Source organism: Lissotriton vulgaris, unplaced genomic scaffold, assembly GCF_964263255.1.
Source record: "Lissotriton vulgaris unplaced genomic scaffold, aLisVul1.2 SCAFFOLD_391, whole genome shotgun sequence".
Lineage (NCBI taxonomy): Eukaryota > Metazoa > Chordata > Amphibia > Caudata > Salamandridae > Lissotriton > Lissotriton vulgaris.
In genome coordinates, this window is record NW_028247903.1 from 855,248 (window position 1) to 878,856 (window position 23,609).

Genomic DNA, 23,609 nt, shown 5'->3' on the forward strand with positions numbered 1-23,609 from the left:
GCAGCCATCATGGTGTGGAGCTCAGTTCATCTCACTAGTTTCGTATTTCTCATGAAGGGTTGTTCCTAATGTTTCTATTTTAGCGAGGTCAAAAAGACATCCCATTAGTGGCCTACTGATTTTACTCGATTACTTTTGTTTTTTTACACGATTTTTCACTACCTGCAAAGATTAAACAGAGTATTGCGACTCTCTGCTTGTTTGTAAATAGAGAATGAACCAAAGAGAATCAATTCTAAAACAGTAAATGCTTGGATAACAATCAATCAAATGGAGAGACAAGCAGGCACGACGGATTACAACGGGGGCAAAGGCCTGCGTTAACTACCCTTCACTATCTGCAAAGAGAGAGTACTACTAAGAGAAAAGAGGGGGGGGCAGCGTTCAAAGCACATCAGCGTGCATAAACACGAAAATGTTTTTACCTATCACGTACTTGACATTTGACAGCTTTTGATATTTGCTATTAAAAAACCATTGAAATTCACTGAAAAAACCATAGGTTTTAGGCCATATATAGTTAGGGATTAGCATTTACAAAACCTAAATTTACTCGCACAAAACCATTGAAATTCGCATATATAGTTAGATGCAATAACTATATATCGCGCACCCGCAATCCACTGCTGATGATGTCACATATTACATCATTCATGACATGGTCAGTGACATCACTGATGACATCTCAAATGACATCACTGATGACATCTCAAATGACATCACTGATGACATCTCAAATGACATCACTGATGAAATCACTGATAACATCTCATTTGACATTACTGATCACATCACTGATGATATCATTCATGTGATAATACGATGAACCTCTTCAGACTCTAATATAACCTTAGATACAATCAGTGTAAACAGACTGTCACTCATCCATGGAGTTACTCACACACCTAGTCAGTCATGCAAAGAATCAATCACACCTCCATTTCCTCAACTATACAGTTATACACACCTTACTTAATCAAACATATACTAACACATATTTACTCTTTATACAATCACTGATACAAGTTCACAATGATCCATACAGCCACTCACAAATTCACTGGCTCTTATGCACAGTTATTTATATATATATCAACTCTTACATGTACTGTGTTTTACATATGTACTTACTTTGATATGTAGCACTGAGAAATCCAATCACTCACCAATACACTCATTCAGACAGTCAACCGCCCATACAGCTGTTTCCACATGCACTTTTGAACCCATACATCTAGTGAATCAACTGCTCACACATCTATGCACAGAGTCACACACCTCCCAGCCACCCCCACACACACACTCACTCTCCCATACAAATATTTGGGCAACCAATCAATAACCCATATAGTTACTCATATAGCTACTGATCAACACATGTAGCAGTTTACAGAACTGCAGAAATAATGATGCACAAATTAAGACAGTTTAGTCACTAACCCATGCACTCAGTGAGACACATTTAATCATTCCCTCATACAATCAGTCATGCACCTACTAAATCCTTCATCCAGACACTTATACATCCACTCATTCTTCAATATGTAAGACATATTTTAACTTTACAGAAACATACAGTCACTGGATGATGTCATCAGTGATGTCATCAGTGATGTCACTGACCATGTCATGAATGATGTAATATGTGACATCATCAGCAGTGGATTGCGGGTGCGCGATATATAGTTATTGCATCTAACTATATATGCGAATTTCAATGGTTTTGTGCGAGTAAATTAAGGTTTTGTAAATGCTAATCCCTAACTATATATGGCCTAAAACCTATGGTTTTTTCAGTGAATATATATATATATATATATATATATATATATATATATATATATATATATATATATATATATGTATGTGTGTGTGTGTGTAAAATTTGGAAGCGAAACCTAACACTCCCTTTCAGGCTTCCAGCTCCATAGCACTATCTTTAATCTGCTCTGTCTGCTTTCTCGTCGATTACCTGAGAGCGGAGCATTAATCTTTTAACTTGTGTACTAAGAAAGATTACCTTCTTAAAGTACTTTAAGAGACAGAAGGCAGAGGTTTAAGGAGCTTCTAATCCAAAACTTTGTCCATCCAAACGCAAAATTAATGCCTGATCCTGCAGTGAGCATTTAATGAGCTTTCCATTAAGGAACTCTATATAACAGGGGTAAAAAAACACCCACCAGGGTTACAAGGAGCAGAGTTAGGGCAAGGAGGAAGGATGGTGGGGGACGATGAGTTCTACCTTTTTAAGAACATTTCCAAGGTCGGTCCATGGGATGGACCTCAGTATCACATTGCCCCAGCATGGACCTTTTACTTCCAGACCGCCTTCATGGGCTTTGTCTTCTTCGTTGGTACCCCCCTCAACGCCATTGTCCTCATCGTCACTGTGAAGTACAAGAAGCTAAGGCAGCCGCTCAACTATATCCTGGTCAATGTCTCGCTGGCTGGCTTCACCTTCTGCATCTTCTCGGTCTTCACCGTCTTCGTAGCCAGCTCTCAGGGCTACTTCGTCTTTGGGAAGTTCATCTGCGAGCTGGAGGCATTCCTGGGATCAGTTTCAGGTGATGAGATCTACACCGGCTGGTTTGGCCGTTTTTTCATATTTTATTAATGTGTTGTGTGGAGTTTGCCGGTATGGAGTGGGTCCTGAGATGCTTCTTCTGGCTCTCTCCACATTAGATCATGGTGCAGCAGGGGGTTCCATGTGTAGTTGACCCTGACGGGTTCTGTGGCCACAGGCCAATGCTTCAGCCTAGAGAGTAGTGTAACGGAGATGAGAAGGGCTTATGGTTCATCAAGTCTCTTCCTGGTCCATTGTACAACGGAGCAAGCGCCTGTATACACCTCATGGTGCAAATGTGGGAGAGAGGGCTGCTCTGGGAAGTTCACGCTAAAAATGTATTGCAAAGGTAATCAAAACCTTTGCAATATTATTGTGCAGCAGGCGCCGAACGGACTCGCAGCCGATCATAATGTGCATGACACAGAAAAGATTAATGGTCCATTGAGTGCGTGCCCCACCACATGGTACAAGAGTGGAAGTAAAGCGCCCATTGATAGAAGATACTCATGGTCCACTGAATCTGCCTGACTGCAGGTCAAACAGAGATGACTTGAGGCCCAGTGAGTCTCTTCTTCAATGCATGGAGAGACAGCAGGGTTTTGTGGTCCATTGAGTCTGGTAGTAGGATGCAACAGAGAGCATCGATGGGCGGGAGCGACACAAAGGGAAAAATGGTCAGTGAGACTGGCAGGAGGGTGAGACAGGAAGGACCCGTGGTTCGCTGAGACTGACAGCACAGTGAGACAGGAAGGACTCGTGGTGCATTCAGTCGACCTGACAGAAGGGTGTACTGAAAGGGCTCATGGCCCAGTGAGTCTGTCTGGCAGCGGAGGACACGGAGTCTGTCTGACGACTGGGTTCCGGTTACTTTCCTGTTGGTTCCGAGTTTACAACGGGAGGATAATGTCAGAGGCAGGTTCTAGCACCACGGGGATCAATCGGGGTCCCTGTCTGCTATCGGTGTAACAGAGGAGGCTGTGCGTGTGATGCTGGGGTTTGTTCAGCACGAGCTGCTGCCGGAAGTGTGGCTCTGTAGCATTCCCTGCACCTCGTGCGGGTGTTTGCAGACCGATGCGCGCATGCACGGCTGGCAGAGCGCGTGGCTGAAGTGTTCGAAGTCACCCGTGAGGCTCCCAGGAGGGCTTGGAGTCACATATTGCGGGGTATTGTAGTTGTATTTCTCCAGCGCTTTCATTGGTGCTGGAACACTTTTCAAATTGGGGGTGTTACCGTGCTACCATAAATGTTACCTCACTGAACTCATAGGTAATCTGAAAAATTAAGCATCAAAAGAACCCCTGTCACAAATGAGCCACGCCCTTTCAGCAGGAGAGTGATATTGGTGAATTATGTAGCTGATGTTGCATTTAGGAGCACACTGTCACAAACATATTACTAAAGCATGGTGTGATAGCAAACTGTCATTTACAGACACCACTTTTTCCATTGAAATTAGCCCAAATTTTGCACAGACATACTGTTTTACTGATAAAGCTATTTAGCGCACAAACGGTAATGTGTGGAAATTGGGTTTCGGTGAATATTTGTCATTTGTGCATTCCCAAGTAGTGTCTCTTGATTTTTTTTGATCCTATTAAAACACACGTCGGAATTAGGAAAAAAGCACCTCTTTTGTGCTTTCCTAACAGTTTATTTATTTTCACATATTTGTACAGTTTAATTTATAGTTATTTACTTTGTGTTGCATTTGAAGAAAACAACATCCTATGTAGCCTTTCCTTTCACACCAGAAAGATTGTTAACTTTAGAAAATCCTTACGTTGCAGTAAGAGAAAGAGAAGTAAACACCAGTCTCCAAGTTAAAAGAATTAGCAGCAATGTGTCAAAAGACTAGGCTGGCATTTGACAAATAGCAAACGTGACGAGATAAAACAACATTTAAAGTCATCTTTAATACTCATTCACCTTCTGAACTCCAGCAAGGTTACTTTGGGGATGCTGCAGCACCCACAATACCCCTACTTCCAGCACATATGAGCACTAAGAGGAATCGAAGCATATTGTACGCAGAGGTTGCGCAGATGCATGCTTGTGTAAAGAAGACTTCGAGACATGTGTTCCTGGTAAAGGCATATAGGACACATACATATCTACCTGGTAACCGCCACCATTGTATGTTTCTGAGGTCCTTCTGGATGTAAAAGGGGATGTAATGGGGATCCCCTCCAATCATTGGTGTGTCTGTAACTATGCACTCGCCATAGATCTAAGAGGTTTTGGCAGTGTACACTATAATGTTCTAGAAACAGAAATATACTTAAGGTTGTGTTGGCCTTCCCCTTCTCCCTCGAACCCCTTTTTGTGTGACAGAGTAAGGCATTTGGAAACCTCTAGCACCAGGAATCCATCTCAAGAGGAGGAAAGATAAAAGCAGAAGAACAAAGCAAGAAACCGACAGAGGAAATATCAACATTAAGCACCGGAAGAGAAAGATCTGGTGGCAGAGTTTGGTGCTGAAATGGCGCCCAGACAACAACATGGGAATGACGTACTTAACATTCAAGGATGATCTTACAAGACGTAGGCAGCACCGAGGCACCAGAAAGCCTAAAGCCGAAAAAACACAAAACACCCAAAAAAGATATACTAGATAGCGGACCTACCTAAACTTGAAGGAAGGGAGAACTACAATAAACTCTAAAACAACATTTGATTCTGTCACAATCACTCACTGGTGCTACTCCTGAGGTGATAAACAGTGTAGGCCCAAAGTGTTACATCTGGTTAGAATTCAACAAATAACACTTGTAATGAGACTAAAAATAATGCACGTCTAAACAGAGATTAGAAAGTGGCCCAAAGTCCAAACATAACTCTAGAGATAGCGTGAAACCCCAACCACCACAAAGCTGAAACCTAAGAATGGAATGGAAACCTAGGCAAAGTTTGGTCTCTAGGATGCTGAACTTAGCAGTAAATGCACACCTGACCTGGTGTACCTAGCGATGGCCTAGGTACTGCTTCAATGAGTGTGTCAGGGAGCACCATTCATGCAGCCACTTAGGTGCACAGGCATACCTCCAGCAAGGTGCACACCCACCCCTCCAGCAAGCCACCTCACTTTCTTCCAACCCATCACAGTACAAATGCACAGACAAGCTGCCACTCTCAGCAGAATTCTCCACCGACCCCTTGCTATCATACCCTTGCCTGATGCCAGCAACCCTCACGTACCCTGCATGCACACATAAAAAGACCCACATCAGAATCCCCCATATGGCCACTTACCACGCTCAGTGCTACACTTGTACGCCTATATCACCTAAACAAAGCTATCTCATGAGGCTCCACCTCACTTTATAGAATATGACCTGCCTGAACACCCAACACGTTTATGCCATCATGTGCTAACCAAGCCACCATAGCCAGGTCAGCTCTATGGGTCCGGTTCTGGAGCCTCCCAGAAATATACATTTGACCAGGCGACATACGCGCGACAATGTATACTCCAAGCAGCTCAGAAAAAACAGCTATGGAGCTCAGACAGCCCATGGATGCTAATACACCACACCTGTGCCAGATACCCACGTCACAACTACTGCAAACAAACCTAAACACAGCGAACAGAATGTATCCAACGAAGCCTAGAGTGGTGATCCACGCACAATGGAGAATTTGCCAAGGCAGATATAAAAAGTGCATAGAAAAGCAGGGATACACCTCAAAGCAGGCAAAGAAAACCTGCCATAGACTGCAGCCAGTAGACATAAAACAAGGACAAGTGGTCACTGCAAGCAACACCACAGAATATAAATCCTGGAGTAATAAAGTGGGTTGTGGCAAAACAATCTACACAACCCTAATGCACGCTCAACGTTCATCAGAAATTTAAAGTTTGCAGACAGAATGAATCCAAATTCAAGCTTGCCCCGACAGCACAGACAGCATTTAGGGCATCATTTATAGCCTGGAGAAAAGTGAAACTCATCCGTTTCTGGAAGATCCTCTAAATACAGAGTGCAATCCATAGGCTGAATTTCTACCACCACAGAAATATTATTTTAGAGTAAATTCGGCAGATGGATTCAGCTCCATATTCAGCTTCCTCCAGAAACTGAAGTTTAGGTTCCCTTTGAATACTAAATGAGGCCATTGGTTTATTAAATTTGGCTCAATAAAATAATAGTTAACTATAAAATAATGCACTGGGTTGTGCACAGAGCTTCTATATCTCTACACGATGGGGCTCTGGAGCCCAACAACCGTCCACCTCTACCTCCTCCTCTGAGTTCTGTCATCTCATCTTTACTGATACCTTTCAGACTTGCCTCAGAGAAATTTCTATCATGTAACACATTTCACTAGCTCCATATGTTTACTATGTATGCTCAAGCTCTGAAACAATAGTTTTTCTTTGTTTCTGTTGTTGCCTTAATCGATAAAAAAAAACATTTTATCAAAAGCAAAAAACGCGGATTAACAAGCTATCCATCCCTGCCTGCTCTAAAGTGGTACAAAGAAGTTCAAGGCAGATGTGGTTTATCTAGTCTACAGCAGAATGGGATCATGGCTTGTTGTGTCTGCCTACCCACAACACTGTGGATGATACACTAAAGATCCATAAAGTATCTTCCCAGTGCAAGGTGTAAAAAAGGCAATGGAGGGCTAAGGCCATTAAGTCTGCCTACTCCTCACGCTGTAAAAGATGAATGTTGGAAGCATGTGCTGTCATATCTGTCCTTCATTATATGGAGTAACAAGTATAAAGGACTTGGGCCATAATGCCTGTCTCCACCATGTGGTCCACTTCCACTGCACACCATACAAAAAAACACAAGAGAGTCCTGGACCTTTAAGTCTGTCTCTTATCATGTGGTTTAACAAAGACGTAGGACAAAGCAGATGAAGTATGATTCCACCACTCACCATACAAGAAGCACAAGAGAATCCTAGACCTTTAAGTCTGTCTCTTATGATGGAGTTTAACAATGACATAAGGACTTGATCCATGAAATCTTCCTACAGTACAAGATGGAAAACAGACAATGAGGGAGTCATAGCCCATCAAGCCTGTCCTCGTACTATGGTGTAACTACTGAGGCTTAAGGACACAATCCATGGACTCTGGGCTTAGGTCTTGGCGGACAGGTTACTGCATCACGACGGATATCCTGTCCGGCAAAATATAAATCACATAGAATAAAATGGGATTTATATTTCAGCAGACAGGATATCCGTCACCGTTGTGACGGAGTAACCCGTCCACCAAGATCTTAATCAGGCCCTCTATCCCCATCGCAAACTGTGTACGAGTCATTGCCCATCAAGCCTGTAACCTGTCCCTCTTCACTGAGTGTAACAGAGATAGGACACAGGGTTTTACAGTCTAGCTTTAACACTATTGCCCATCATACTGTGAGGATACATTTTACAGCGCATAAGAAACCTCTCAATGTACCTATTCCTTCTTCCCTGCCTTTATACACCTTTCTGCAGCTGACATCGGTTATAATTTCATTTTGGTGATTTCTGGATGTTCCCTGTGGGGGGATGTTTTTTATGGTACGCTAAATAGCTTTTTTGAAATGATCTTATGTGTTGATGCTATGCATTGTGATATCAACTTCGGACTGGAAGAACACCTCTTGATTTTGGTATGGAATACTGGTAAGATGCTAATTATGTCCATGGAGCAGTAACTAAAACAGTAGTTTCTTGCGGGGACTGATGGTGATGTCAGACGTATTGTCTTCTCCTCCACAAACATGCCTGTTTTTATTCCTCCCCAGGTCTGGTCACAGGATGGTCTCTGGCCTTCCTTGCTATTGAACGCTACATCGTCATCTGCAAGCCCATGGGGAACTTCCGCTTCTCCTCCAAGCACGCCTTGATGATTGTGCTTACCACTTGGCTCATTGGGTTTAGCGTTTCCATTGGGCCTCTAGTTGGCTGGAGTCGGTAAGAAACTCTCCGGAGAAAGCTCAGGGCTTTCCATCAGTTGGAATGACTCAGTCTATCATTGTTCTGTGCTATATCAAGTGCTGAATATGTTGAATTAGTGGTTAGTCCAGTGTTGTTGGTCTTGTTGATTACTAGGATTAGTCTTAAGCACTCAGGCAAACCATTCCCTGCATTTTCTCCAATTTCTTTGTGGTAGATTAAATTAAGAGGAGTTAGGTGTGAGCATTAGCGGGGCGAGTGGGTTTGTGTGAGTTCATGCAGAAGGATTGGTGGCATTAAAAGATGAGCTAGAGAAGATTAGGTATTACTGGATTGCAGGGTTATGACTTTCAAAGGATAGGTTTTGACCTTTTAAATGAGTTGTTGGCAATTTGCAGAAGTACATTAATAGAGATTAAGGCAAACATGCATACGATTTAGGAAAGGTTGTGTTCAGATAGAAGGCATGCAGAGGATGAAAGGGGGAGATGACCATTTGAAGCAAAATGATGTTACAATCAAAAGTTTTAAAGTAAAGGGCATTTTTTAATGTCAGATTTTAGGAATTAGATGATGACTTTTGAGATAGCATGCAATTTGAGGATTCGTGGCTGTAGAAGGAAACAACAAAATTTGCATGAGATGATAGTGCTATATTAGGTACTTTTGATGACGCTAGAATAAAGCAAACAATCTGTGCACACTTAGCCTACTATTAGTTCACCGCTCCAGCAAGGACAGCTGACCAGCTCAGGAGTTGGAAGAGTAAAGTAATGGATGGATGCACATTGAAGGAAATGACAAGAGTTTTAGGCTATATTTCAAAGGAAGCTTAAATTCTGTGCCCAACATAGCTCCCTCGCCCAGTTCTTTTCACTAGGTCTGACAAGAGGATAAACATATGTAACCCCATGAAGCATGAACAGAGGGTGGGACACTCGATGAAAGAATTACTGATGAACTAAGTGTACAGAATACAAGTGGCAAGTAAAGTTCAAGCAGTACAATGCTACTAAGAGGTAACAATGAAGAAAGAGGTCGGCTGAAGAACTTCCTCAGCAGTCATGGGTCAAACTAAGCAGCTGGCTTAGAATGGACTTTGGGCATACCGTGTTCTCAGAAAGTGTGGAGCGCAGCAATCATCGCAAGAAAAAAGTCACAGAACACTGGTTGCTTATAGATTTCAGAAAATCCTTAGTATAAATCCATTGGATGCCCCAGTAACAATACAGTGCCCACCAGGCCCTGGCTGCAATCTCACTCGCATTTGGACTTTCTCTCCCTTGGCACTGCTCTTCCTACTCTACAGCCTACTGCAACCACTACTGCGGTTGTTCAACACACAACCTGCCCTGCTCCACTTGCTGCCCCAACACACGGCCCACCCATGTCTCTAACATACCCGGCCTTCCATGCCACGCTTGCAGTGATCCACCCTGCTGTAGCAGACCTCTATCCACCTACGCCGCTTGAAACATTGTTTCCCATGTCCCAAACTGCACTGCGCTTCATTGCTTTGCAGCTGGGTGTGCAACACACCCTCCCCTCCTTTCATCTTGGGTGTGCAGCCCCCTCATCCATTTCAACACCTCAGTAGGAACGCGTCTTGGCTAAAGGGGAGCACCTTGCATTGGTGTAGGTAGGGCTGTCAATAGGACTGTCTAATGTTTGTTACAGAAGAACTCTGCATCTCATGAACTAAAACAAACTACAAGCTGTCCCCTTTCCAGCGCAATATATTGTAGCAGAGCTTCTCATTCAGGTGTGGTTTGGGAGGTAGAGCCTTGTTTTAGGAATCACCGAGACCCCTTGACTTACGTTAATGCTGAGGTAGGGGTTCCATCATTTCTTTCTGCCCCCCCATATTCATGTTGGGAGCATTTTCCGATGGGGCGCCTGTCAGAGATGGAGAAACTTCTGGCTCTACAGACTGGTCTCAGACCCATAGGAAAATCCTATTCTCTGTGTGTTGAGGGCAGACTCTGGGGCAAATGCAGAACATACTGCCCCCAAGAGATCAAACGTCACTGGCACACGGGAATGACCCATGGAGGGCATATGCCGCACACAATCCTATTATTAGTTGCCCACATACCACAGCTGGTGCAGACAATACTGGTGCCCTCTCTACCAGCAGCCAAAAGATGAGCCAATGTGACTGAGGTTTTCAAAGACGGGGGTATCGTTTGTGGTGATAGGTTCTTGTTTTCTCTGTTGCACTGTCAGGTTGATAGTAGTTCATTTGTAACTCACGGACCTTCGGCTTTAGAACATTTCCAATGACTGTTGGGCAATTATTCCTATTAGCACCTTCTACTTTAGTCAAAAAGTCTCTCAGCCAATCAAAGTGCGTAGAATGCTGACACTAACTACTGTTTGTCTGAACTTCAGGGGCAGTTTAAGGAAACGGGGGCAGCAGGCATGCTTATTCGCCAGTGTTTGGTGAGAGCAGGATGACGAATGTTAATAGCCTTATTGACCAGATGCAGCTGGGCGTTAATAGCTGTTAATTTCTCTTAGCCATGTGCCCTACATTTGGCTCATAATTGTGGAGTGAATAACAGCAGTAAACTTCCTCTACAGATGCTGTTACCACTGTTATCGCCCTAACCAGAGGGTAGAGTACCATCCTTGAATGCTTGCTCTGTCTGGGTTTCTTTTTCAGCTACATCCCAGAAGGCCTCCAGTGCTCCTGCGGCCCAGACTGGTACACAGTAGGAACCAAGTACAACAGTGAGACCTACACCTGGTTCCTCTTCATCTTCTGCTTCATCATACCGCTCTCTCTCATCTGCTTCTGCTACTCTCAACTCCTGGGAGCCCTTCGAGCTGTGAGTACGCACCCCGTGGATCTATTGGGAAGTGTATGCTGTAATCTGGAACCAAGAGAACACACGTGTGGGAAAGGAACATGTTTATACTTGGGTGACTGTCGTGTAGTTAATTTCCCCTATATGGTATTGTTTATAGTATTTGGTCAGAGAACCAGTGTAACCTCAGAGTCACAAGTTCAAATCCTGGCAAGAAGGACTCTGTAAAAAAAAAAAGAATAACAATAGAGGCTTACCCTGCCAGCCGCCATGATCTTGTGCTCCTGCAAGTGCTGCTCCTCTGCTCCCGGCCCGGCACTGTAATTCCCATGAGCACAGACTCCCAGACACCACGCAATGCCAATGTTTCTCTCATGCTATTACTCCTAGCATGAGAGAAGCGCTGGGATTGGGCACAGTGGGCTGGTTTTGCTCTCCAGCAGGGACTGGGAGCCTGTGCCCCTGAGCACTGCTGATATGTCCAAGAAACAGCCTGGAGATATCCAAGTGCGCATGTCGGTTTGCCCGGCCGTCAGTGCCTAACACTCCTCCTTCCCATACGGCTAACACTGTGGCAATGCGGCCTATTCACGCACTAGACTCCCAAATGGAAGTGAAAAATAAAATGACAATGAAATAGTTTTCTTGTCATTTTATTTTTCTTCAGTCTGCTGCGTTCTAGCAGTGGGGCGGTGCTATGAGGTGTCACAAAGACCCTGTAAACCAAACCCACACAACAACCAGAAGAGGCTGCTGCAAACCAAACATGTACTCTTAAAAAAAAAAAACAGTTTACTTAGTGATCCTGCACAATGAATAAAAAAACAAGCTCTAATGCTGAGACATTCTATACCATAAGTCAGTAACGCAGAACAAAAGTATGTAGTGTTGCCTAGGTTGCAGCTATGCAGCCTTCTACCAGATGGATCGCTAGATTTCAGCCAAAGATATTGGGATGCCCCCGTTTGACATTCAGTACACTTCTTTTGTAACACAAATTTCGGCTTGAGAGGAAATAGTTCATTATGACAGTGACATGACTGAGGTCTTTCTCGACGGCCATCACATGCCGAAGTCACAGAGGTGATCTGCCTTCCATAAACTAACTATTCCCTTCAGATTTAGCCTACCAGTCAAAAACAAGGTTTCAGGAGTACTTTGACTTTAGGTGGTACCTCAAGGCATCCATCTATTTTGATTGCTCTTTCACACGCTTTTTTGTTTCTTTGGACTTTCAGGTGCTTTTGTTGCTCTCAATGTTTTTTGGTTGTTAGTCATGAGTGTATTACCAGTGGCAAGAAGGCACTTGAGCCTGCATGGGCGAAATGTTAATTTCAGTAATTACGCATTACTCTTGTAATGTGAATTTTTCGAAATTACGAGATTACGCCAGCTTGAGTAATTAAGACTAACTTGGGGCAAAAATCCTAACCAAGCAGCACAGGAATAACAAACCTAGAGAGAGTGAGCGACAGCTGGCTATTGGTGTTCGTGTCATGTAGCATTTAGTGCTATTTAGAGCAAACTTGCATCTGCTGGGCCATTTTGGATGCAAGGGTGCATTTTGCACCAAGAAAAAAGAGCTAAATGCTGGATTAAGCTTCTCGCTTAATTACACATAATTATGAGTCATTATGCAGCAATTACGCCAGAGAGCATTACGTCAGTTATTCCCACCTCTATACTTGAGATGTGTATGCACAAAACCACTGCCAATCAATCAATCAATCTTTGAGTGGGGCAACACGGTCCTGGGTACATCCAAACAAAGAAGCTTTTTTTCTTCAGCCAATGAGTAGAGATAAAAAGGCTGGTGACACTGTCTCATGTGCACAGTGACACCTTAAAAGAACTTTGGGCCTGAGCGCCGCATCTGAACGCAAAACCAATGCATATTGTTGAACATCTGTACCATCTCTTTACAAAAAATAGATTCCAGATCTCCCAACCTCATAGCCGATGGTAGTACAACCAGAAAAACAACTTTTATCATCAGGAAATAAACATCCACATTCTCTAATGCTTCAAAGGGATGAATTTGATGATAAACTGAATAAGAGACAAACCCAAAGCCAGTACTTGTGGCCTTCTTTGTGGGCGAACAATCCTAAAAGGACTTAAAAGATGAGTCACTAGCACCTCATGTTTCAGAACCACTTCTGTACCACGATTTCCTGAATGCTTTCATGGCTGTCCACTTAATCTAGAGAGTTGGAAATGACACCACTACAGCAAAACTAGCCTGCAAAAAATGTAACACGATGCAAACGGCGTCCAGAGCGGATGATAAGTCTCCATGAACATCTCAGAACACACATGGTCAGGTCCTGCACTTGAGGAAACACCCAACTTAATTTACCAGCCTGGGTGGTTTGTACACTTTGGATGCCAGTTAGTCTCAGTGCCACATTGCATAATATGAAAAGCAGTGTTGCTAAGCGTATGGACCTGGTACTACAAGTCCCAAACTACATAAGGCTAGACTGGGTGGCAGATCTTTTCTAGCTTCAACATTTTGGAATAGGTTTCTTCTAGCCTTCCGCAAGGCCCCGATGATATCTGTGTTCAGGAAGAAGTTAAAAAAGTTTATTTTCCATTAAGTTTCTCACTAATTCTCCGCCACCAGGTTACGATCCTTCTGCGTGCCGAGATGCTTCTCTGAAGCAGTTGCACGCTCTACAAGTGGTTGATTATTACTACCCCTCTAACAGTTTAAAGAACTAAACACTTGCCTCTCTGCCCAAATCTCCACCTGAGTGGTCCTCGGAAGCTTGTTTCCTGTCCAGGGAAGACATGGCTTGGCAGTTCGGGCTGGACTGTTCTCATGAGGCACAGGGTCAGACTGATTTGCATATAGCCATGTCTGAACTGGGGAGGCAGAGTGGGCTAAAGAACGGTGATGGATTAAACCCAGATCTTTTGACTGGGTGTGAGTGTTTGATTGATTCAAGTGCTCCGTCCATCACCACCCCCTTTTGTACCGCTTTTGGCCGCCATAAGTGTGGCAGGGTATGCTCTGACGTGAGTCCCTTGCTCACTTTGCCACTGGATTCAAGCAAGCCGGGCTGAAGACGGCTGCAATGCCAGAAACCGGTCCTCGGAAGCTTGTTTCCGGTCCAGGGAAGACATGGCTTGGCAGTTCGAGCTGGACTGTTCCCATGAGGCACAGGGTCAGACTGATTTGCATATAGCCATGTCTGAACTGGGGTGGCAGAGTGGGCTAAAGAACGGTGATGGATTAAACCCAGATCTTTTGACTGGGTGTGAGTGTTTGATTGATTCAAGTGCTCCGTCCATCACCCCCCCTTTTGTACCGCAACTCTCCACCTGATTCTGCATTTTAACAGGTGAGTCTATTTCCTCCCTCAAGCATGGATTCCAGTTAGTAATTGTTCTCTCAGGGGTCATTAATATAGCAGGAGAAACAGAAAGGAAACAAAGCTTTAGAATCCTTGCCTTGGCATATCCTCTCAGCAGTGAAAAGGAGACTGTTCAGGGATTAAGAGCGGGACAAGCGGTCAACTCTTAGCTTGCTGAATAGCGAGTGATGTCACTTCGACAACCTCTACATGCTAAACATGTGTCAGTTGACTGCTGGGGTCCCAGAGAACAGACCATATACTCTGCAGTGCTGCCCCGCTTGGAAGAGATGGTGGGAAATCATCACAGTACCTCTGATGAAAGCCGAAGCCCAGTAGGAGCTCTTTCAACATCCAATCCCAATCTCAGAGAAGACAGGAAATTGTCAATAAGGATTGTGGGGGGGAAGGTCTCGAGCACATCTCTGGGAATAAGTGGGTTATAAATACGTTTTTCATTGCTTCACTCTGTGTAAAGGTTTCTGGGTGGGAGGCGGGTGGACTGTGAGAAGGAAGAAGAGCACAGTGGTGATGTAGTTTTACAAAAAGTGTAGATCTTGTTAGGACCTCACTGTCCAATGAATGAAGTGGCTAGGCATTGCATGGGCTCAGTTGGTCCTGAATACCTTCTGATTTCCTGCAGGTGGCTGCCCAGCAGCAAGAGTCTGCCACCACCCAGAAGGCAGAGCGCGAAGTGACGCGCATGGTGGTCGTCATGGTGGTGTCGTTCTGCCTGTGCTATGTTCCTTATGCGGCCATGGCCATGTACATGGTGAACAATCGTAACCATGGGTTGGATCTGCGGCTCGTCACCATCCCCGCCTTCTTCTCCAAGAGCGCCTGTGTGTACAACCCCATCATTTACTCATTCATGAACAAACAGGTAAGAGCCAGACCTAGGCTAAGGGAAGAGTTGAGACAGGATAATAGTGAAGTTGTAGGAGTTGTTCCATTTACTGCTTTCTCTTTCAATGGGTACATGCTAAACTCTTCAATCTTTTTTTTGGTGGAGGCCCACATCACATACCATTGAAATTCAGCAGTTATAATAGCTCCCTTATATTTATATGTTTGTAAAAAGTATTCAGCCCCAGGTCCTTTAATCAGACCTAAAAACGTCTTCCATGTTGTAAGCCACTATACCAGAGCTTTTGAGACTGTCTTCGGAGCAAATGTAGATGCAAATGAAATATTTATTTATCTTGTGTTTAGTTTCGTGCTTGCATCATGGAAACTGTGTGCGGGACACCTATAACAGACGAGTCCGATGTATCTAGTTCCAGCAACAAAACCGAAGTTTCATCCGTCTCCAGTAGCCAGGTCAGCCCTAACTAAGACCAGACCTCATGACCTCACCACCGCTGATCCACCCAGGAGAGTGGACTGCCATCAGGGTACAAGGTCAGCGAGAGATGCTGCTTGTCAAACATCAGGCCCACCGACTCCACAGCTGGCAGGCAGCTCTAAATCACCGGCTCTAGCTGGATCATCGTGCACTGCTGTGCGTTTCATTGGTCTGCGCACATTGCATGGAACTAGCCAAGGAACTGAGGTGCTAACTTGAGCAGAGGGATGCAGAAGTTGGTAACCAATGTGAATCCTAATGTCCCCCATTTTCTGCCTACTTTATTATCCTAATCGCTTACCAACATGGGTGCAAAACCTCATAGATTCAATTTCTGTAAATTTACAACATTTCTCAGTGCAGCACTGGGAAATAAACTCTTTGAACCTATTGCAGGTATATGTGTATCCTGACACTACATAATGTCAGTTTCTCTCTCTCTTTCTCTGGGTAACAGTGTCTTGAAAGTTTGTAAATATCACCGGAATACAGGGATGTCATTACTGGTCGTTAACATAGATTGGCAATAAAGTACTTTTTATACTATATACAGAGTCAAACATTTTATAGGCTTCATGTTAAACTCCGTAACTCACAGCAATTACGCCATTTATTTGAATTATCGGAAAACAAATTATCAAGTGACATAAATCCCGGATTTTCAAATTTTTAAACCACTGTCATTTGTGAAAAAAATGCCCTGCAAGCACAAACATATATTTTTAAACCTAATGATCTGAAAAGAATTGTAGATTAAACTTGTATGACTTGGATAGAAACGTTAGCATTGGTGTAGCTTGGACAATAAAGCAAATTAAGCAGCCACAACTGCTAACATTATGTGTTGAGCTATTATTTCTCCTTGTTGTACTGGTTATTATGAATGCGGGTTAAGTTATTTTATGTTATGTTGTGATTCCCATTTATATAGCGTACCTGCTCTTCTGACTCAACCTTTTGCGAGTTTCTCATTTTACCAGGCTGGAAAAACAAGTTGACTGTAATATGGCGCTACAGCGCGTGCACGTACATGCGTAACTTTCATTGGCAGGTGGCTTGAGCGCGAGGCTCTAGTGAAAAAGCTGCTGTACGCCTGTACCTGAACACGGGAGTCAACACAGAAGTACCACAGAGGAAGAAGGAAGTGCAGCTATTTGTAGTGTCCTAAGATGTTGGTCTTCTGGTCACTGGTGGGAGAACAGCCCCTGCAACTCCAAAGCATACAGCTTCAGCCTGTAGCCCCGGACACGTGATGCACCGAAGTCCCATGTGAGGAGTAGAATAAGGGGAGGAGGAAGCAGAGGAATGATGAGAGGTGAAGCAGTTAGAATTTTGGCAATTGTGTTTGCACTGAAAGAGGGGTTTAGTTAACGGAGATGGAGTAGTTTCTTACCTGTAACTCTAGTTCTGTAGTAGGGGTATCTCTGTTATAGTCATAATCTAGTGAACAGTCCCGCCCATGTGCGTGGACCCCAGAGCAATAAAAAATAATCTCTTAAACTGTCTTTTGTGCAGTCCTGCATAGACACTTAAGAGTAAATTAAAGACAAATAATGCAGCCTATAACTACAAGGCTACACTGTCCAGTACTTCAACTAGAAATGCAAAGGATATTCCACCAATATCACATTTACCACAATCTGCCAAGTTTCATCCACAGAGAAACTTCCCCTTCACAAAATCCTTGGAATGATAGAGAGGAAGGGATGGACAGACAAGCCCCCATAGGCTGCCATTATATGTCTGGAAAAGGGATACTGTGTCTTTAAGGAACTCTCCAGAGACCCTCCGTATCCCAGAATGCACAGCCAAAGTCCCTTTACTTTCAGTTCTTTATGAAGGTGTATAAAGCAAGGCCTGTAGCATACCATACAGTACCATTTTCTCCACCGGGGAGGAGGGCGGGCGCTTATGACTATAACAGAGATACCCCTACTACAGAACTGGAGTTACAGGTAAGAAACTACTCATTCTGTGTTAGGGGATCTCTGTGTATAGTCATAATCAAGTGAATAGAACGGCAAGCCCATCCCCACAAACTAATCCGGCGGTGGAGAAAAAAAAGACAACACCACTACTGTGCAAACAGATTTTTTACGAAGCCTGCCCAACCTGAGCATCTGCTCTGGCATTAGAGTCCAGACAGTAGTGCTTAGCAAAGGTATTTACCGACTTCCACGTGGCAGCCCTGCAGATCTCTGCAATGAGAACATTACATAGCAAAGCCGTTGTATCCGCTTTGCCCCTGGTGGAATGAGCCTTAGGCTTACCCCCTAAGGTCTTATTAGCCTTTTGGTAACATAACTGGATACAGGACACAATCCACCTAGAAATTGACTTTTTAGAGGCAGCAAGACCAGTCCTGACCGACCCATAGTTAACAAACAATTGGTCTGACCTGCGAATATCCTTGGTCTTATCCAGATAGAATTTCAACACCCTTCTGACATCCATGGAATGAAGAGACCTTTCTGCTGGAGTAGAAGGGTTCTGGAGAAACGGAGGTAAAGTTATAGTCTGATTAACATGAAAATCAGAGATCACCTTAGGAAGAAACTTAGGGTGAGTACGCATCACAACCTTAGCAGCATGAAATACAGTATAAGGTTCCTGGCAACACAATGCCTGAATTTCACTCACCCTGCGGGCCAATGTAATGGACACGAGGAATGCCGCCTTCCACGATAGGTGCTGCAGGGAAGCCTTATGAATAGGTTCAAAAGGTTCCTTCCTCAACTGGACAGCACCACATTCAGCTCCCACGAAGGCCAAGGAAGCCGAACAGGAGGAAATACTTTATTCAATCCTTCCAAAAAATCCTTTATCACAGGAATCTGGAAGAAGGATGTCTGTGAAGGGCATTTCCTGTACGCAGCTAACGCTGCAAGGTGAACTTTAATGGAATGGAAATTAAGGCCAGCCTGAGCCAAATGCAAAAGGTATGGAAGGATGACATCTTCCTTGCAGGTCGTCGGATCATAGTTCTTAGACGTGCACCAGATGCAGAACCTCTTCCACTTGTAAGCATAAGAAGTACTAGTGGAAGGTCGCTTAGCCTCCTTCAGTATGTCCATGCAATCCTCAGGATGATTCAGGTGGCCATATTGCACTATCTCAGGAGCCATGCCGCCAAACTCAACGATGAGAGGTTGGGGTGCACCATCTGTCCCCCGAACTTCGTGAGAAGGTCCGGCCGACACAGCAGTCGCAGGTGAGGCAGGAGAGGCTGGTGCAGCAGGCCCGTGAACCACCACTGTCTGGGCCATTTCGGAGCGATGAGTATCATCCGTGCCCTGGACAGAGACAGCTTGATAAGTACCGCCGGAATCAGGGGAGTGGGTGGAAAAGCATACAGAAAGCTGCTCGACCAGCTGATCCATAATGCGTTCCCCAGAGTCCCCGGTTCGTAATACGACGAGGCAAAGTCTCAGCATTTTCTGTTTTCGGCGGTGGCAAACAGATCTACGTCTGGAGTGCCCCTCCTGGCGAAGATGTCTGCGAGCACCTCGTCGTTTATGACCACTCGTGGTTTTCTTGAATCATCCTGCTGAGTGCATCCGCCTGAGCATTCTGCACACCTGGCAGATGAGTAGCCGTTATCGTCAGTCCTCTGGCTAGCAGCCAGTGCCAGATCGCCTGCGCTTCTTGTGACAGTGTGCGCGATCTCGAGCCCCCCTGCTTGTTGAGGTAATACATCGTGGTCGTATTGTCCATCTGCACAAGCAAGGAGTCGGTCTGGAAGGACGGATGAAAGGCCTTCCGTGCCAAGTGAACAGCTCTAAGTTCCAGGAAATTGATGTGATACGTGGATTCCGCTGGGGACTACGTTCCATGGATCTGTAGATGGTCTGAATGCGCTCCCCAGCTGTGGAGAGAGGCATCCGTGACGATAGTCTGAATGGGAATGTCGTTGTGGAATGGAACCCCTTTGAGGAGATTCTCTGCTGAGCACCACCATCTCAGGGACTGTTGAGCATGAAGGGACAGCCGGATCCTGTCGTCCCAGCTCCCCCGCTTCTGGTCCCACTGATCCTCCAGACACTCCTGCAGCGGCCTCATGTCGAGGCGTGCATGTGGCGTGAGAAAGATGCAAGAGGCCATCGACCCCCGAAGAGAAGACACCGTCCTCACTGTTGTAGATGGAACATCCATGAGTGCCTGAGCCTTCCGAAGGATCGATAAGTGTCTCTCCTCCGAAGGAGACACGCTTGCTGACAGCGTATTGATGGAGGCTCCCAAGTACTGTAGGCACTGGACAGGAGTCGGGACAGACTTGGACATGTTTATGTGCAACCCCAGCTGGTTCAGCAGGACAGCCGTCCTGTTGAAGTGCAATTGTGCTTCCTGGAAGGTGGAGGCCTTGATCAACCAATCGTCCAGGTAAGGTTTCTCTCGCAGGTGCGCTGCCACCACAGCCATGCATTTTGAAAAAGTCCTGGGTGCAGACTTCAGACCAAACGGTAGTACGGTGTACTGATAATGATTGGTGGCGTCTAGGAAGTGCAGGAACTTCCGGTGTTTCTGTGCAATGTGCACATGGAAATACGCATCTTGCAGATCTATCGCGCAAAGCCAGTCTCCTCTCTGCAGCTGAGGATAAATCTGGTGCAAAGACCGCATGCAAAACTTTTCTCTGCGAATCCATTTGTTTGCCTGTCGCAAATCCAGAATGGGCCTGAACTCGTTCTTGTCCTTCTTGCGTAACAGAAAGAATCGTGAGTAAAGACCCTTTCCTTTTGAGAGAGAGGGGCGTCTTCTATCGCCCTTTTTCTTAACAGGGTATCTGCCTCCACTTGGAGCTCTCGCAGTTGGAACTGTGAGCAAACCGGCGGAATCGCTGGAGGCAGGCTAAGGAAACGAAGACTGTATCCATTGCAAACAATATTCAGCACCCACTTGTCCTGAGTAATTTTTCTCCACTCTGCCAAGTAATGTTGTATGCTTCTCCCCACCGGAGCGGGTAACGGACGAGGAGGAAGTAACACCTCAGGGCCTAGACCCGGCCGGGTCTTTGGGCGTCGAGGAGGACTGCTGGCCGCCTCTGCCCTTTGGCGCTTCTCGAATGGCCGCCGCTGGTACTGCTGCTGGCCAGCTTGATGACCTTGCCCTCTTCCCTGGGCACCGAAACGTCTCTGGAAGGGACGGAAGGACTTTCTCTGCTCTTTTGGCTTTTCCAACCCGACGGCCGTCAGGGTTACTGCCTCTGCCTTCATGCGGGCCATCTCTTCATCTGCATGCTTTTCAAAGAGCGTTGAGCAAGAGAACAGCAAGTTGGCGACTCTCTGCTGCGCCTCTGGTTTCAGCGATGTCAGGCGCAACCAGGCATGGCGTCTGTCCTGGGCATAGAAGGTGAGTAGGCCTGAGAATATTCAGAGTCCTAAGACCTAACTACTCTCCTCTTTTTCTTCTGCGCAGGCCTTGACGATGAAGTTCTCGAGGCCGACCTCTTCGAAGCCAAGCGCCGCCGGCGCGACCGAGGGCTCTTGGATGCAGAAGACAGGCTGGCCACTCAGTCAGAGGACATAGTCCTGGCCCTTGACCGCCCCTTGACGTCGATCTTTCCCTCCTCGATGTCGACCTCTTTGATACGTCCCTCGACGTCGACTCTCGTCTCCTCGACGTCGAGTCAACCTCGACGGCGTGCGCCGGTGCCTCTTGGAGCCATCTGGACGTCGACGGTGTCTCAACGTCGATGAAGTCTTCGACGTCGACCTCGTCCAACGTCTCAACGTCAGTCCCTCGATGTCGAACGGCGACGTCGCTTCGCCCCAGAGCCCTGGGACGACGGGGAGCAGATGGTGGTCATCCCTCTCGACGCCGAGGCTATCGACGTCGACGGAGATCTGTGCCTTTTTCTGGCCTTATCTTGACTGGGGAGCCCCCCAGAGGCCGAAGCACGGGCAGAGGACGAAGTCCCTCCATGCCCAGACCCACCTTGGTCCTGATGTCTCCATACCTCCAGGCCTTGGAGACAAATTTTCTCCCTGTCCCTCAGGGTCCGCCTGGAGAAGGATTGGCAAATCTCACAGTCTTCGGGGACATGAGAGGAAGGTAGACAGGATACACACTCTGTGAGCGTCCGATTTAGCCTTCTTCCTGGAACACTCAGGGCACTTGTCGAACAAAGCTGGCATATTCGACAGAAGAGTGGCCAAAACTGGCCAAAAACCCCAGCAAAAGGAAGAAAAAGCAGTCAGACGTCGAGTGAAACACTCAAAGCACTTGAAAAGTGCCAACAAATTGAAAAACACCCAAAAAGGGAGAGCTCAATGCTCCAGGGTCCTGCTGGCAGGAGCCGGAAAAAAGAACTGAAAGTAAAAGGACTTTGGCTGTGCATTCTGGGATACCGAGGGTCTCTGGAGAGTTCCTTAAAGGCACAGTATCCCTTTTCCAGACACATAATGGCAGCCTATGGGGGCTTGTCTGTCCATCCCTTCCTCTCTACCATTCCAAGGATTTTGTGAAGGGGAAGTTTCTCTGTGGGTGAAACTTATCAGATTGTGGTAAATGTGATATTGGTGAAATATCCTTTGCATTTCTAGTTGAAGTACTGGACAGTGTAGCCTTGTAGGTATAGGCTGCATTATTTGTCTTTAATTTTCTCTTAAGTGTCTATGCAGGACTGCACAAAAGACAGCTTAAGAGATTATTTTTGATTGCTCCGGGGTCCACACACATGGGCGGGACTATTCACTAGATTATGACTATACACAGAGATCCCCTACTACAGAAGGTTGGTTTCTGACAGGACAGTGGTGACAACTACCAGTACGATGTGGATTCTGGCATGAATTTAGAGCTTTAAAGGCCTTGGCAAAGCTCCTTTTGGCCAGAATCCCAATGGTGCTGTGCAAAGCATGACAACGTGGATGCTTGCAATGCAACGGTGCTTTACTTACTGGAGCAATGACTTTCTGGCATGACATTGGCACTATACATATTTGGCCAATGTGATTCCTGGTATGCCAATGCTTGTTTACATACCACTGAAGCACAAGTTACTACTTGTGTAACGATATATCTGTAAGAGACATTAGTTACTGATAGATTCCTTACCTTAGAATATCCCCAGGCGTCAGACTGGATCCGGAAATTTTTGCGTAGCAGTACCCTTGCGCGTCGGTAGGCGTCGTCTGCGGCTCCGCGTCCGTCGTCGGCGTCGTGGGCGCCGTGATGACGTTGTCGTAGTACTTAGACGCCGCCTCCGCGTGTTCTTAGACACAGCTTTTCCGCGCCAGAAACACAAAGCTATTCTAAAAACCAACACTGGTGCCTTGAAACTAGGGCCCTGAAAGGGGATGACCTTAACCCTAGATATCGGTTCGCAGAACGGGGAGGATGGGTGGGTCGGTAAGGAATCTATCACTAACTAATGTCTCTTACAGATATATCGTTACACAAGTAGTAACTTGTGCATCTGAAAGAGACACGTTAGTGATAAATTCCTTACCTTAGAATAGATACCCCAGCAATACCAACCCCGGTGGTGGGTCTGCGAACCAATAATCACACCAGAAAGTCCTGGAGGACGGAACAACCAAAGAAGCCATCCCTCTGGACTTGGCTGTCCAGGCAATAGTGTCCTTCAAACGTGTGCAGCAAGGCCGACGTAGCCACCTGGCAAATGT

At 45.6% G+C, this 23,609-nt stretch overlaps 1 protein-coding gene across 1 annotated transcript; it reads left to right on the plus strand.

Annotated features, from left to right (window-relative positions):
- Nucleotides 1–2,195: 2,195 nt before the first annotated feature.
- Nucleotides 2,196–16,786, plus strand: LOC147664983 (ultraviolet-sensitive opsin-like). Its single transcript, XM_086949844.1, has 5 exons — nucleotides 2,196–2,564; nucleotides 8,317–8,485; nucleotides 11,133–11,298; nucleotides 15,280–15,519; nucleotides 15,849–16,786. The coding sequence occupies exons 1-5, from the start codon at nucleotides 2,219–2,221 to the stop codon at nucleotides 15,969–15,971; spliced, it is 1,044 nt and encodes a 347-aa protein (XP_086805970.1). The 5' UTR covers nucleotides 2,196–2,218; the 3' UTR covers nucleotides 15,972–16,786.
- The last annotated feature ends 6,823 nt before the right edge of the window (nucleotides 16,787–23,609 follow it).

What these genes read in the sequence shown, in the direction of transcription:
- LOC147664983 (XM_086949844.1), top strand. Translation starts at nt 2,219, where the DNA reads ATGGTGGGGGACGATGAGTTCTACCTTTTTAAGAACATTTCCAAGGTC. An exon ending in ATTCCTGGGATCAGTTTCAG is followed by an intron (nt 2,565 to 8,316) that starts GTGATGAGATCT and finishes ATTCCTCCCCAG; the next exon opens with GTCTGGTCACAGGATGGTCT. An exon ending in CCTCTAGTTGGCTGGAGTCG is followed by an intron (nt 8,486 to 11,132) that starts GTAAGAAACTCT and finishes TTTCTTTTTCAG; the next exon opens with CTACATCCCAGAAGGCCTCC.